We start from the raw sequence: 17,404 nt of genomic DNA, 5'->3' as shown, positions 1-17,404 counted from the left end.
AAAATGTCTCATCCTTCCTGGTTAGGTCAAACCATAAAGCTGTCTCCTTCAAAATCAAAATCAACTCTGTAATCCCGTTAAAATCAGTAACAGGCAAAATACTATTTATTAAGTGATCATTTGTCAATTGCCCAGATGTAATCCCATCTAACAGAATCAGAAGCTTTTTCAAAGTCTAGAAATACGTCTCTGTATAGAGTGGGAAGGAGTCACGTTCCTTGCACTCAGTCTACCTTTTATGAAACCACTCTGTAGCCAACCAGTTAGTCTGAGTAACAGACCTGAGAACACAGCTGAATTTCTTTCAGGAACTCTGTACAATCAGCTCCATATAGGCTGTTGTATCTATTAGAACTAATCCCAGGACTAGCCCCAAAAACAAATTGACCTAGTGGCATCCAAAATTAAACAGTATTTACAATAAAAGGGAAAACAATTATGGCAAAAATCATGAATGGTACATAAAGATAAAAACTCTCTCATCAAACTAAATAGGCAACTAAGAGGGCTAATCAGATCAAGGAAAGACAGCCTCACGAGTGAAAGATAACCATAAGGCCTTCTTCAGGTATTTCAGAAACCTCAAGGGCAGCACACGGCCATGTCCTGAACTGGTGGTTAATGATGCCACATTCACAGAGTCTGGCAATACAGCAAAGCTGTTAGTGGACAAATTCAGTTCCAGCTTTACTCCCTTCTCACCCCCAATCCTCACCCAAAAAATACCCTCAAACATAACCATTCTATCTAGAACTAGGGAGCATGTGCTGGCTGTCCTTACTAAAGCCAAGAACACTGCCTCATTAGGCCCTAATAACACCCAAGATGCCACTGAACAATCTAAAATATGACTTATGAGGACTGCTGGAGTCATTATTTAACTATAGTCTTAAACAAGCTTTGTGTCACATGAACAGAGGACTACAACATTCATCCTTCTTCATAAAGGGGCCCGTCAAAAGATCCTGGAACGTAATGACTCATTAGTCTGACCAGTCTTATTTGCAAACCCATGGAAAGCATTATCATGGAAATTATCATCGAGGGTATAGGAAACCTCCAGGCACTTGATCCATCTCAGTCTGACTTTGTCAAAGGAAGGTCATACTTACTAAAAAGGTCACTAAGGCAATGGACGAGGGGAAATAGTGCATACTACCTATCTAGATCTGACGAAGGCATTTGATACAATACCCCACTTGGGCATTGCCAAAAAACTTATGAAACTAGTATAAACCCTTTTATGACACTGGATAGCTAGCTGGCTCATTGATAGGACCTAGGAGGCTAGAATCAGCGAGGCCATCTCCACAAAGATGCCAATCACCAGTGGAGTTCCTCAGGGCTCTGTGCTAGGCACACTCTCCTCTTTCGTAGCTACTTCTCGGGTGTCAAAGCCAATGTTAAAGGCCTCTGGCTAACCAAGTTTGCAGATGTTTGCAAACAGGGAGCAGTTAGTGAATTCCCTCAACACAAGAACACTCTTCAGGAAGGTCTAACACAGACAAACTCTTGGTGCCAAAGCCATGGCTTAAAACTCAGTAAAAAAGAAATGCATTGTAGTACTTTTTGGGAAGTCGGCTACCCAAGGCAACTATGTCATCAATAAAACACCCCTAAAAGTTGATTCACTAGTCAGGGATCTCATGTGGATAGCAGCCTAGCCTTGGATTAAAATGTGTCATGGTAGTAAGAAAATCCTTTTATGTTGCTCAATTTATAAGCAAGGGCACCATGCCACTGTACTCGGCCCTCATCACATCCATCATAGAATATAATGCCCCCTTCGGTATGTAGCTGACCAGGCATATGCAGCAAATGGAGTGTTCACAAAAAATTACAGGGAGTAAACATAATTTCCTAAGCTGATCACCTCAAAGCCCTCTCTCTTTACTCAGTATCATACAGACTTCTAAGCGGTAATCTTTGCCTGGCAAGCGAGGCATCCCTGGACTATGTTTTGATGAACCTTTTGCACATCCATAAAACAAACAGCATCAAAACTATAAGATTAAAATACCTAAATTTTGCTTGACACATGAATAGGACATGCTGAAGAGACAGATATGCTTCTCAGAGAATTCTCATTTTCTGGAACAGACTCTTCATCTGTGTGAAGCACAGTTCCTCCCTATCTCTATTTAATTGCAACTTGGACCAGTGGATGGGTAATCAGAAACTCACCTCTGGTCTGGCACCTATGTCTCTAATGGACAGAGGTATTCAGTAAATCACCCTCTAAAATTCAAATTTGTGGGTCACATTTGGGTTCATAGCTAATAAGAGCCCTAGTGGTTGTTAGTCTAGCATACACCTATTAACCTATAGAAGGTATACAGCAAACCATGCACCCACGTAAGTAAATCACACAGACTGTATGCAGAGAAAGTCATACATATACATAATATACACAGTAAGCAACTCATAGGGCATAAAGGATATGCTGTACAGAGGGTGAACATAGTAAACTATAATTTGTAGTCATCTGATAAAGCTATAGTCCTTGGTTATTAAGGAACTAAGTTTTTCCAAAACAAAAACTTAGCTTTCTTTGAAAGGGTTTATGCATTCTTCAAGTTAGATCACTTGTTTGTTTTAGTTTTTTTTTATTTATTTACTTATTATTTGTTTACGGGGGAAAGTCCGACTGGGACAGAGCCCATTTTCAGTTGAGGCCAGGGAAGAAACATTCCAGACACATCTTTGGAATGTGGGAGGAAACAGGAGCACCCTGAGAAAACCCATGTGAACACGAGGTGGACATGCAGACACTGGACTGAAGGCACCTTAGAATGGAATCAAACCAGAGAACCAGTTGCTGTGAGGCAGCAATACTAACCGCTGCACCACTACGTCGTCCATGTGTTTATTTATAATTTCCTTCCATCCCGGTCCCGTATGATTAAAATATAAAGATAAATAATTAACAGTAAGTGAAACTAGAAAATGCTTGGATTCTAAAATTCAGTCTAGAATTTTTCTAAAGTGCCTTGCATCCCAACTTTAAAGCTGCACCACGAGAAATACTGACATTTAAGAAAATAATGAAGTTTACCTCAAAAAGGCTTGCAGTCAGTTCTTCCAACTCCCGTTCAAGCTGATCTCTAACTTTCGAAAGTCGCTCACATTCCTCATCTTTCAACTGTAGCTCCTAGAACCAGACAAAAAGTGTATTTAATGCAGATATAAATGAGAAATAAAATTTGCCTTTATTTCAGTAAGGTAAACATTAGTACCCCCACACATACACAGTTTCAGTTTTTAATCGCTCTACTCTCTTCTTCAGTCCTTCTCACCATGGAAACCAGTAACTAAACTTTTAGCACTGCAGAGGTCTGTTATTTCTGTTACTTAATAATTTGTTAACTCACAATACAAGAGCAGGAGAGACAAACAGAAAAGGAGAACTGCAGCTGATATGACCACCCTCTGTCAGAACAGTACATTTTCAGAGGTTTTGGGCTGTTAATGTATTCATATTTCAAACTTCAGTTGGGATCTCTTGAACAATCCCCACCTTCAATGCTGAAGAGCACCATGTGATAATATGGTTGTAAAACAAAAAGTGCAGAAAGTATAATTTCTTTTCATCTCCTAGCTTTATTGCATTTTCTAATGTGGCAGGACAGGATATGAAACATTTATTTTATTTGTTTACATTAATTTACTTGTATCTTATTACATGAGATGTGTTTTATTTGAAAACAAAATGGTTTTAGAGTAACAGGAAAGGCCACTGATGTCAGCTGAACTAGCTATAATACATTCTGTTATGTTCTCCCCTGGTGGAAAGTTTGCAAGTAATGGCATGTTCTGCAGTAAAATTTTTCTCACAGACGGGGTTGCCACCTTTTCATATGCTCAAAGAGGAACTTTTTTTTTTTTTTTTTTTTTTAGAGAAAAGTCAGACTTTACAGGACAAAATATACCCACAAACAGTGCACAGGAAAGAACTTCACTTTTTGTCAAAGTAGTTTATTCTTGTAGCATTTTAATTGTTTATTTTATTTAATATAACATGTAGGTGCATCAGATGCAAAATAATTGTTTTATGCAACTATTAATGAAAACTTCAGAAATTGTCCTAAAATATTAGGACAGTTGCCATTTTTTAGTTTTTTGTAGGACAAAACTACCCAAAGAGAGACATGTGGTAAGCCTAGTCACAGAAGGTCCGAACACTCAGGGAACAAACCAAGTGAACATTCAGAAAAACAGGAAAAACAGTAACAAAATATTTTGTTAAAAACAGCGTTCTCAAGAATCAGTCTCATATTAAGTGGCATTGTGTAAACCTTAAAGAGAGTATGTTAACTTTTTTTTATGGTAAATTAAAGTTGGACACACAGAGACATATATACTGTCAAACTATGTTATTTCTTGGTGCAGGAAGATTTTTTCTGTGTTTGACTTTGTCTTAAAGGATAAACCTTCCAATATTCTTAGAGATGAGACTTGCCTCACAGAGGATTGACGGGGTAAAGTGTGGAAACAGTAAGATCACGCAGTGGTAGTTTTCAGACACCTAAATATCTACAGTAGTACACAATCTATTATATGATTGTACTACCTGCAGCCCTAGGAGACCCTTATTCCATGTAAGATATGTTGTCAATTATAGATTTCAAGTAAACTTCCTTAACTTAATATGCGATACTAACTCACTCAAACAACAGCATTATTAAGTACTGATATATCTGAAGGCATTAGCTTTTTTTGTTAACCAATGATGCTTTATTTTATGCAAAATCATGGATGATATCCTGATATAAAATGAATTAAAACCATGCAGGCATACTGAAAATACATATGACAAAAAATAAAATATCAACATAGACGCGCCATCTTACATAATATATTTAATCATCTATAACACTGCTGCTAATGACATACAATAGGTCAACAGTCACGCAACATGCAATGATTTTAGGCTAGCATGTTCCAATATGCTTTTTTTTCTGGGACAGAAAGAAATACGCAAAGAGGAAAAAAGGAAGAGGTTTGAAACACTAAGCTCTTTTAAACATAATGAAATGAATTTAATAAAATAGTTAAGCAAAACTGCAAACTATGGACTGTGACAGTTACCACAGAGAAGTCTTGTCAGCTCTTTGGCTGATAACTTATAGTATGTACATAGTTTAGTACAAGCACAACAAGTGCTCACATGTAGTCAAATCCGTAAATGACAACTGTTCTAGAATAGAAGTATCTTGCTATGATGGTATGTAGGACTCAAAATGTGTGGAATTCCTCTAAGACCTGCCCCAACTCTTCATCTTTACTAAAAAAAGAAAATATTATACTATTTTATTTTTTATTTACACTTTGTTGACCAGGTTAGTCCCAATGGTCTTTTTTCAGGGGAGACTGGGGATGGTAGTGGTGCTGCGGTAGCGTTGTTGCCTCACAGCAAGACGTTGTCACGTTCAATTCTCAGCTAGAGCGTCTTCTGTGTAGAGGCATGCATGAATGGGTGTGCCTTCGTTGAAGGTTGTGCCTCAGGGCTGGTAACTCGGCATGTAAAAATCCACTACCAAACATTAGCGGACTGGAGTTCCACTGTGGCGACCCCTAACCGGGATAAGCCGAAAGACACAACAACAACAACAACAACAACTGGGGAAGGTATTCATATTGACTACAGGAAATTTGACTACAGAACTGAAAAAGTCCCCTGCCCTTTTTGATAAGTGCAGTGGGATTTTTTACATCAAGCTGAGCTACCACAAACTCAGGCATATGGGGCCTCAGTTTAACATCTTATCCAAAGGACAGCACACTCAAGAGTGCAGCACCCTCCTTATGTTACACTACAATGTCAGTACTGAATCAAACAACCTGATATGAGAATAGAATCCAGAGCCTTCTGATTTTCCAGCACCAAAGGTAAATGTGTTACCTGTTGAGCTACTGAAACTGCTACCAGCAAATGTACCTGATGGATCACTCATGCTACCATTAGCAGTGTGAAAGCATAGCCCTGTTTTATTAGGGCAGGAGAACATAGAGGCATACTCACAACCCAACAACTTGTGAAGTAATTGAATAATTACAAAAGTACATGTGCTTCTTTATCACCACTATTAATCCACAGACTATAAGACAAAATCCATAGTAGTTCAGATTATAACCACAAATTACTACCATTGTGACATTCATCTAATTTGCGAATAAATGATCTTTCCAAATTAATTCTCAAAATCTTTACATTGTTTACATTCTCTTTTTGGCTCCTTAACCAGCCTGATAATCTAGTTTCTTTGTCAGCCCACTGACTTATTTGGTCCCATCAATTTTGTCCAGCCACAGAGCTTCACAAACTCACCCTATGGGAACCCCTCACACTTGTTTAGTTTGTCTCAATGAAGCACTTGCCTTTTCTTTTCCATTAAATGTTATAATTAGGGTGAGATCTGGCTGCCAATCACACCTCTCAACTGTCCAGATTTTGCCATATATGTTTAGTCTTTTCCTCGTAAAATGTGTTGGTTTCTGGATTTTTGTGGCACATCAGTGAGGACTGAATTCACTATATAATGGCAGGCATTCGAGTTTCAGACTTCATAGCCTCCAGAAAATGCATGACAACACAAGACCTAAGAGCAATATCTAAAATTTTGGGGCTTAGTCTCCTCATTATTTTTGGCTTTGTCCAGATTTTTTGCCATAAGGTCAAGAGCTATCCTGCTAACAGAAGGTCATCTTTCTTTAATTTAGAATTTTTTGTATCGGCTTGCAGAATGGTTCTGCGCACCTAAACAACTCCGCCAGAGTACAGGCAATTATTTACTTGTTTCACACACCCTAGGCCACAACATATTGGTGATGCTCTAAGACACAAGTGGTTGTTAGCTTAGTGTTGACCTATGACCTATACTGTCACCCTCCATAAATCAGCTACATTGACCTCTAGTTGCCCTAGAGTACTTTGAGGGGCTGATGAATGAAGAGAATGAGAGAGAGAGAGAGAAGGTTGGATGATGTGGTGATAGTGAATCAGGAAGTGCAACGGATTAGCAAGCAGGAAGTAAGGACAGCTATGAAGAGGATATACCATACCTGTGGAAGCATGGAGGTGTTTAGGTGAAATGGTAGTGGAGTTTTTAACTAGATTCTTTAATTAAATCTTGGAAAGTGAGAGGATGTCTGAGGAATGGAGAAAAAGTGTTTTGGTACCGATTTTTAAGAATAAGGGTGATGTGCAGAGCTGTAGTAACTACAGAAGGATTAAACTGATCAGTCACAGTATGAAGTTATGGGAAAGAGTAGTGGAAGGTAGGTTAAGAAGGGAGGTGATGATTAGTGATCAGCAGTATGGTTTCATGCCGGGAAAGAGCACTACAGATGCAATGTTTGCTCTGAGAGTGTTGATGGAGAAGTACAGAGAAGGTCAGAAGGAGTTGCATTGTGTCTTTGTGGACTTAGAGAAAGCATATGACAGGGTGCCTAGAGAGGAGTTGTGGTATTGTATGAGGATGTCAGAGAAGTATGTAAGAGTGGTACAGGATATGTACAAGAGTAGTGTGACAGCAGTGAGGTCTGTGGTGGGAGTGATGGATGCATTTAAGGTGAGATGGGATTACATCAAGGATCAGCTCTGAGCCCTTTCTTATTTTCAGTGGTGATGGACAGGTTGACAGACGAGATCAGACAGGAGTCCCTGTGGACTATGATGCTTGCAGATGACATTGTGATCTGTAGGGAAAGTAGGGAACAGGTGGAGAAGACCCTGGAGAGGTGGAGATATGCTCTAGAGAGAAGAGGAATGAAGGTCAGCAAGACTAAGACAGAATATATGTGTGTGAATTAGAGGGAGGATAGAGGAATGGTGAGGATACAGGGAGTAGAGGTGGTGAAGGTGGATGAGTTTAAATACTTGGGATCAACAGTTCATAGTAATGGTGAGTGTGGAAGAGAGGTGAAGAAGAGAGTACAGGCAGGATGGAGTGGGTGAAGAAGAGTGTCAGGAGTGATTTGTGACAGATGAGTACCTGTAAGAGTGAAAGGGAAGTCCTACAAGAGGGTAGTGTGACCAGCTATGTTATATGGGTTGGAGACAGTGGCATTGACAAAAAGGCAGGAGTCAGAGCTGGATGTGGCAGAGTTAAAGATGTTAAGATTTGCACTGGGTGTGACGAGGGTGGACAGGATTAGGAATAAGTATTTTGGAGGGTCGGCCCAGGTTGAAAGGTTTGGAGACAAAGCCAGAGAGGCAAGATTACGTTGGCTTGGACATGTGCTGAGGTGGGATGCAGAGTATATTGGGAAAAAGATGCTAAGGATGAAGCTGCCAGGTAACAGGAAAAGAGGAAGGCCTAAGATAAGGTTTATGGATGTGGTGAGAGAGGACATGCGGGTGGTTGGTGTGACAGAGCAAGATGCAGAGGACAGGAAGAAATGGAAACAGATGATCCGCTGTGGCGACCCCTAACAGGAGCAGCCGAAAGAAGAAGGAAAGGGTGATTTGCAGTCATTTCTTTATCACTTTCTTCAAGGTTATTGCATGGTTACCAGAGAACATTTTCAGTAGGTTAACTCACCAGTTATCTGTGTTACTGTATTATTCCTTATAGTACACGTATGGTTCTGGGAGTAAATGTTCCAATTATGGCTTGACAAACACATGAACAGAACTCCATGAATCACAGGAAACGCAGGGAACATACAAGAAATATTATTTTCTATTACTTTAAGAAGGCATCCTGTCATGGCACAAGACACAACACAACAGGTAGCACCATGATTGGTCATGATACAAAATGACAAAGTTCTAGAGCACCAATAAAAAGAGGAAAGGGACTAAAATATCTTGGAGCCTTTCTAGTTTATGGTTATGATAATGGGATGCTCATTTTATTGGGCAGCATGTTTTTCTTTATAGGTACATGCTCAAAGTGTGTGTGTGTGTGTGTGTGTGTGTGTGTGTGTGTGTGTGTGTGTGTGTGTGTGTGTGTGTGTGTGTATCTAGTATGCCTGTGCATACAATTTATGAGAAAGGCAGTTTTCCAATAACAAACATCTATGAAAAGAATGTACACTATGTGAGATGTTCATACTAGTGAGCTGTGCAAAGATATGAATTTACTTTTTTTTTTAACAAGGAAAATTTGTCAAATATACCAAGAAAATTTAATTTGTAGGAGTCATGGATCACCTCAAATTGTACAATCATCTGTAGGAGGATTTTCATCTTCAGAAAATATTTTGTACCAGAACATTTAATCTAAAAAACAAATTAGGTAAACAGACTTACAGTTTTAGCTGTTATGCCAAAGTTATAATCTAGGCAAATATTTTTATAACATGACATAAATAACTTCTTGCTAAATTTGACTTTGTGGGTTTTGGAAAAGACAATAAACAGTCCGTGGCAGATTATGGGCCCCAGGCTATTTTCAAACCATGGGACCCCAACACACATTTTTTTAGGGCCACACATAAATGTAGGTGTGCATTTGGATTCACCTTCCTGAGTGTTTTATATGACATTTCTTGTTTAATAGTGCAACTTGTGTGAGAGTGTGTTTTAAATTTTAGGTTTTGAAATTTTTTTCTGGTAAGCACTAAATCAAAATGTATTAGCCAATAATGACAAAAGTATTCATTTCAGAACATGTTAAATATAAAAGCCACTCAATCATTATAATCCACCAACATTTGTACTCATCAACTACAAGCTGCTTTATTGACTGTGTATTCATCACATGTCTGATTGTCATACAAATTGCCACAGTAAAATATTCCTATTTGCTTTACATAAATGCCTGCTATTCCTACAAAGATACACTAATGGTGTCTTTACTTCATCAGGTCAGCAGGGGCAGTCATTTTTATCCATAGACATTCCCAAAATCCATCAATTAGCCATATTGTTGACTATATCCCTCTCAGATGCCCTTGATAAAAAAATTAACAACAATAATAATGACCTAAATCACAAATTTCAAATTTCATTCACACAAAAATACAACAAAATACTCCAACTTAATTCACACACACATGCACACTAGTCCTGCAATGCCAAGTTAAAAATGTTTAAAAATAAATAGATAATAAGGTACTTTCATCCAAACACGGCCAGCCACTTTTACCAGAAGTTAGAACTATTTTGCTATTACACCTCTTTTTGTTAATGAAGAAATAAAGAACATGTATTTTATTGGTAGCTTTGGATAATTTATATGAAATTGTATAAAAAACATTATTATCACACCATAAGATCCACCCATGTGCAACACAGTATAAACAGAAGAATATTTGTGATGAGAACATAAGAAATAACCTTCTAATAACATATACTAAGTCAATACACACAAATTTTGTAGAAGTAAAAGTCATCTGAATAATTCCATATTAAAGAGAATTATTACTAGTGCAGACATAGCTGCTGACAAACAACTTTGCATTTCAGTGCTTCATCTACAAATGCAGTATGTGTTGCCCTTGAAGAATAAATGGCCTATGTTGCATTAAAAAGGGTATGTTGATGATATTGCTATGATATGCAATAGGGAGTGGCAAGCAAAATAACTCCAGACTCATAGTTAGTTACAACACATGCAATCCAGGAGACCGTTAAGACGCCTTGCACAAATATTTAATTGTCCCAAAGCACTGCGTAGTTAAGTGATTTGCTCATGGTCACAGTAGGCAAATGAAGGTAGAAATATTCAAACCCTGCACCCGTGGCACAGAAAGCATCTCATGAACAAGATGGAGCTTTAGTCCTCTGCATTAACTGCCAGTCAGCATAACAGTTTTTTTTTAACTAAATGCAAAAATTCCATTACAATCTGATCTTTGGGTGATATAGGTTGGGAGACTGGTATAATGGTTAAGGTGTTTACCTTACAGACACAAGGTGCAGGGTTTGATTCTCACGCGGGGTAATTGGCTAGGCTTAAAATAGTCCACAAGGGCAGTTAGCCTACTACTAACCTATGAACCTATGTAAAGAATACGGTATTGCAGTTATCTTCAAAATCCATTATTCAGTCATTATTGCTTATCAGATAAATCTGATCATCACTCCAAATAATGCAGACTATATGACATGACAAGTGTCAATCATTTCATATTTACTAGAGGCTGTAAAGAAGGTACTGTAAGAACATATTACTAAAATGCAACATGTTTAGCCTATACTGCACAAACACCATTAACAAATTAATTAAATCTTTAATGCAATGAACAAATCAAAAATATTTGGAGATAACATATATGCTCCAGTAACGTTTGCGCAACATCTCAAAAGTCATACAGATATCAGAAATATTACTGCATACTACATACTGTTATTTATTTATTTCTGAGGGGGGATTACATAGTTGCAGGACACCTATATCTCATTTTTGATCTACTTAAGTTTTCCTTGTCAAAACTGGCACAATCTGCTACTGGCAGGATGTTTGGAAGGCATATTGTGTACTTACAGCAATAAACAGACAGTAGTGCTTACTCACAGCAATTCACAGACAGTAGTGCTTAATCACTTCATTATTATGCATGCCATACTAATGTGTTTTGTAAGCACTCCAGCCCTTTACAATAGCAAAAGTTAAAACTATACTGGTATGAATCAGAAAAATTTCATTAAAGATTCTATACACGTGGAGCTTCTCAAAGTTAAGGAAGGAGATCTGTTTATCACAGTACTTCAGAAAGAATTGTAAACCCTGTGATGCAGGTCGGTGTCAGTGAAGCAGATATAGTGATATATTTGTAACTGGGAACCCATGGCACTATACCATATGCCCATGCCTGTGCTGGGAGGGGGGCAAACTATGTATATTGAGAAAGATGCGTCACAGTGAGTATGGGCTCTAAGCCACATACTGAACCTAAATAGGGAGTGCATGTGCATCTCACTACTTGCAGCTGATAGCCACTTGCATAAAGAGGGAAGGTTGTGGCCATGTATACAGTGCATAAAAGCATATTTTGATACAGACTGCAATGAGCTCAAGTACTGCAAACTAACATAGTGGACATCACCAATGGTTACACCATGGAAGATTGATCACAATTGCATCATGCAAGTCCTGACTCCTCCCAACCTCCCTGAGTATGTGGCTGCAGTGTTCATGAATCATAATCCTATCCCATATCATAGTTGTACTTGCCTTTCACTCTGTCCCCTACCCTTTGCCAAGAATGATGATCATACCCTGCCCACCCTAACCTGCATCTGATGCACTTGCTTGGCCATTTCATATACTGCATTGAATAGCCTGGGTGTGATCACATATCCATTATCTTATTCACTGTTGTCTACATCGTGGCCTACAGTTGTGAACCAGATGATTTATCTTTGCCAGTACTGCACTGCACTGCATTCACCCCTCCCTTGGCTACAATATTGCTGCTACACACCTATTACCTGACTCTCCACGCTACCCTTCTAAAGCTGCTGTGATTGGTATGGAAGGTCCTGCTGAGATGTTCACCTGTTGCTTCATTTGTTTGGACAATGCCATGTTGTGCAACAAGGCACACACAGCACAACTATTGCTGCAGATAGTCGGACTATATTCCATTGCTCCCTCTTAGGTATCTAGACACTAGACGCATCCCTTCAGTAGGCCAGGCATATGGCCCACAGTATTTTGCATTTCTGCATGAGCTGCAGGTTATTTCCTGCATGCCCTAGAATTTGTACATTGGGTCATCAAAAAAGTTCTAGTGCATATCTGGCATTGCCTTCAAAACATATACCAAACAACATAGGTTCATAGAGAAGTACTAGGCTAGTTGTCCTTGAAGGCCAATTTAAGCATATCCAATTTCCATTTTTGTGCTCAACTTAACCTATCCCATTTGATTAGAGCTTGGTCTTACCCATCCCATGGACAATAGTTATATATTATCCATAATGAGAATATGTACATTCATACCATAAATAATTTGAGAGGAATCATGCATAGGATACAGCATTTAGGAGATGCCTCTGTCTACTAGTAGTACAGGGGGAAATCCTAGGGTAAATTTTCTTGTCTCATCCATAGATCATGGATAGGAATGAATTGTGTTTTATGTGGATAGAGAGTCAGTTCTAGAGTAGCGTTATCCTCTGCATGACATACCTGCCCTTCCAAACAGTTTTGTTGATGTGGCAGATGAGGTTTACACCCCTAGACTAAGTATTTCTGATGCCATTTTACTTGCTGATGTGCAGCAAATACTTCAGTATTGAGTTGGAGGATCCCTTGTATGCCAAACACATCCCTTCTTGGTCTGTAGGATACAGAGTATAGTGACAGGGTTTTTGAGTTGGTCCGTGTATGATGTGTTGTGTAGACCTTGTATCTTTTTAGTACGATATCTCTGTTGCTGTTCCAATTGTTGCATGTGTCTGTACAGATTCATGCCAAGGGGGGTGTTATATTCAATAATTGGTCTGATGAGGTCTGAGTAAAAGGGGATGAGGACATCCCTAGATCTAGTGACAATCCTTTTGTTTATAAGCTGTGAAATATAGAAGGACTTTCTTACAAAAATAGACACATTTTGGTCAAAAGTTAGGTCTCTATCCTCATAAAATCAAATCCCAAACAACTAGGTCTACTTTTAGGAATGTATTGTCAATGTGATAGTTCCCTGTGGTAGATGACTTCCCAAAGGATGCAATAATTAATTTTTGGCATTTAGTTTTACGGCATGATTTTGGAGCAAGTTATTTATTTAGGGCAAACCTTCCTGCGGAATACTCAAGTCACTGGGAATTTACTGACTGCTCCTCCTTAAGTTGTTATCTTACACCAAATGGGGTAGGTTAATTCCGGCAGCAAAAGGGAAACTGGCTAGGCTTAAAATGACCAGCAAGGGCAGCTAGGTTCATAGGTAAGTACTACGCTATCAACTTATAAGTGACCTGCTCCCAGCTTGTATGGTACCTCTGTGTACAGACCTTTGCATCTGGCATGTATGTTCATCTCCCATTCAGTTAACCCTGTAGGAAGCCTTTGTTATTCAGTACTGGTTAGAAGCTGAAAATGTGTGAGTTATGTGAATTGTGAACTGTCCTGGTTCTGCACAAACACATTATAAATTATGTCCTGGATATTACAAATCACCTGTAAATTTAAGGAAATTAAGCCAAATCTGTTGATGTATAACAAGCTCTTTGAACCTTCTGGTTCCTTGATGGTAACACATGCTCAGTCTAAGGCTCCCAGGAGCTCAGGGAAACTGACTATGTCACAAAAAATCTGCCTGGTTCCAATTCTTTCCTCTGTACCTTAGGGAGCCAGATATGCTTCTCCACATGCTTTAGATTTGAGGAAGTGGTTTATGATCCATGAAGCAGATGCCTGTGGATATCCCTAATGTCCCCCTCTCCATATGTTGGTGAAAAGTATCCTTAGGAGTGTGGGGGGGGGGGGGTCTATATTACCTTATCAAAAGGCATTTTCATTGAATGCCTTTTCATCAACACATAAACAGGGTAGTCCGAAAATCCGAACGGCCACTTCAACAAATTTTTTCCCAGGGGAAAAAAATGCTTGGCTGTCATCAGGAATTTGTCCTTTCCTCCACTGTAGTGTGATCTCAGAGTTGGTATATTTAGTTGGGGGGGGGTGGGGGGTTTCATGTGCGAAGCATCCCACTTCATATGGTCTGAGAGTTTGTTTGGTGTTTGGTTGGCCAAGCAATTTTGTCCCCTGGGTTTTGGGACTTCGCTGTTTATGTGTTGATGAAAAGGCATTCAATGAAAATGTCTTTCGATCAGGTAGTATAGACCCGGTGTTCGTATACCACTATTTTTCCTTGATTCTGCTTGTGAATGGCTTGTAAGTGGCACAATTCAACTAGGCCCCTTTCTACTTGTCCACATGGGAATATTCCACAATCTGTGACATGGTGACATATTAGGAAATGTCCGTGTCTCCTCCTAGACAATGATAAGGGGACTGGCTCCATTGCTGCTACTGGCACATGTAGCAGTGCTCCTGATGTTGCTAATACGAGCCTTACTTGTAGCATGCAAACTTTGAATCTTTATTTGTTTTTTATGAGAAGTTGTTAAATTGTTTAAATGATTTCAGGTGTTTCATGGTTAGATAATTAGTTAACTGATTAGCACCTAGTTTTTAAGGTATACAAGTTGGCAATGAACTTGTTTCAAATCTTTCTGATGAAGTCTATGTGACGAATAATGAATAAAGGTGTAACTGCACTAAAAACTAGATATTACTGACTGCTCACCTCTGTGCATTCCAGTGTTTTTTCATTTTTTAAACTATGAATCTTGATGTTCAAAATGGGTATGCATTGCTGAGCAGAGTGCCTATTTGCTATTTTGAATGCCATCCGTAGCATATTCCATGTGGTTCATTTGTACAGAGTTCCTCATTTCCTTGTTATTATATATTGTTTTGCATGCACTGCATACCACGCTATCATGAACCTTTAGTGACCATGCTGTTTGGGTCTTTGAATGACCCACTCCCTGCACATTGTCACTGCCAGTGGGGATTTGAGGTGAACATCTATGAATCCCAGCCTGAATTTACAGAAGTGGGGGCCCATGGTAGCCCCCATTGCCATGCCTCTAATCTGCATACAAACTTATTTTATAAAAAAAAATGCTAGTTAATACAAATTCCAGCAAATCATCATAAAACATAAATATCCTGACTGAGAAGTATGGTGATATTTTACAAAAAGGTTTTTCTCTTGTCCACGCCAATATCCTAGGGGAATAGAAATGTGAAAGCCAGTAACATCTGTTGTTACCATGCAGATATAATCAAGAAGTCATCTCTTATCCGTAGATAACAGTTTTGTACAAAACATTCCATGAAACACTGACATAGGAGCACATACCTTTGTGTCTTTCGGCTTTTCCCGGTTAGGGGTCACCACAGCAGAACTCCGGTCTGCTAATGATTGGCAGTAGATTTTTACATGCTGGCTTGCCGGGCCTAACGCACAACCTTCAATGAAGGAACGCCCATTCACGCATGTCGCCACACAGAAGACGCTCTGAGAATCGAACGGGCAACGTCTAACTGTGAGGCGACAACACTACCTCAGCACCACCACTGCAGTCTTATAAGAGCATATACCTTGAATAATCTTATTCAGCACTAGAGGCTTTGAGTATTTTGGGACCTGAAGAAGAAGACATTGAAAACACCAGTGTCTGTTATGCCACTTATTGATTATAATGCATGGCTACATTGACAAAGACAAAGTTCATGTTCCAATCAATCATTGCTGACAAGTCAGTTCCTAAATCTATTATCAAAGTACCTGTGACAAATCAAAGGAAACACAAACACTAGTTTTATATTGTGTGCAGAGCAAATGAATACTAAGATTTTTGTGATTCATATCAGTCAGCCTTCTCTGAAATTGTTATGATGAATTAAAGTATCCAACATAAGCATCACTACAGGACAAACCAAACTGGAACCAAGAAAAACAGAGGTTGAAGCAAATCCCTTGAAAACAGGATGAACCAAAGTGCATCTAAAAACAAATGTGGGCAACTTACTACATTTGCATTGGTGGGCTGTGTTCCACTTTTAAATTTAGATCCAATTTGGTTCATCCTTCTTTCAAGGGATTCACTTCAACCTCTGTTTTTACCTCTGTTTTTTTTTGCATCAGAGAAAAACCTCTGCCACCATGCAGGGGGTTGCACCCTCATTCCACCACTTACTACATAATATCTTCATGTAGACATATTTAGGATAAAGAGCATGCAACTTGCATGTAAAAACTTGCCCACAACCCACATTTGTACTACTGTGCCAGAATAAAAGTAATTAAAATGGAAAACTAAATGATACAAATCTAACCAGAACCTTCTGCAAAATAAAAAAAAAATAAAAAAAAAACAAAACAAAACAAACCTATAAAAACCTCACAGTACTAACACTGAAAACCAACTACCATTAACAAAAGATGGCAAATTACAAATCTACCAAAATTCTCTAAAGCATGATCTTAACATATTGTTACCACTATAACAAAATTCAAAGAAGAGGGACTTACTGAAATCACTTACTTCCATAATCAATGGAAACTAGATGTAAAGTGAAAAGCCATATTGGTTTTAAGAATAACTTTACAAAATGGTGGCTATAAACCTTCCCCAAGAAACCAACACAACTGAGGTTAGCTGCCCACATTCCCCCAGGTTTAAATGACCATTTAAGTATCATGCCTATTTTAAAAGAAAAAGCAGAATCAGTTTAGTCCCCACAGCAAGTTCATGTTTTGCACCTGATTCAAATGTGGTTTTGGTTTTAAACCTTTTACTTAAGATTCAGTGTTTAATATTTATGTGCTGTTTAATATTCATGCATCATTCATTTTTAAATTCTATTGGATAGATTTTAACCAATCATTCTTGTGGGCTATCTGTTTAAATTGGAATATTTGTATGATTCAT

The 17,404-nt window shown here is 38.7% G+C and overlaps 1 protein-coding gene across 8 annotated transcripts in view; it reads right to left on the bottom strand.

Moving 5' to 3' along the window:
* RAB3IL1 (RAB3A interacting protein like 1) overlaps positions 1-17,404 on the bottom strand; it is a 606,739-nt gene that overhangs the window by 275,601 nt on the left and 313,734 nt on the right. For 7 of the 8 annotated variants that reach the window (XM_044067439.1, XM_044067437.1, XM_044067441.1 and 4 more), the window contains one exon: positions 3,056-3,151. In XM_044067439.1, coding sequence (XP_043923374.1) covers positions 3,056-3,151 — 96 coding nt within the window. Of the gene's footprint in view, positions 1-3,055; positions 3,152-3,248; positions 3,270-17,404 lie in introns of those variants that run through there. The other variant, XM_044067444.1, reaches the window with a different exon arrangement.

The sequence above is a fragment of the Protopterus annectens genome, chromosome 3.part1, assembly GCF_019279795.1.
Source record: "Protopterus annectens isolate FY-2018-M chromosome 3.part1, PAN1.0, whole genome shotgun sequence".
Classification (NCBI taxonomy): domain Eukaryota; kingdom Metazoa; phylum Chordata; order Ceratodontiformes; family Protopteridae; genus Protopterus; species Protopterus annectens.
Note: the sequence above shows the minus strand (reverse complement) of the source record. Positions and strands in the feature narration are given on the sequence as shown.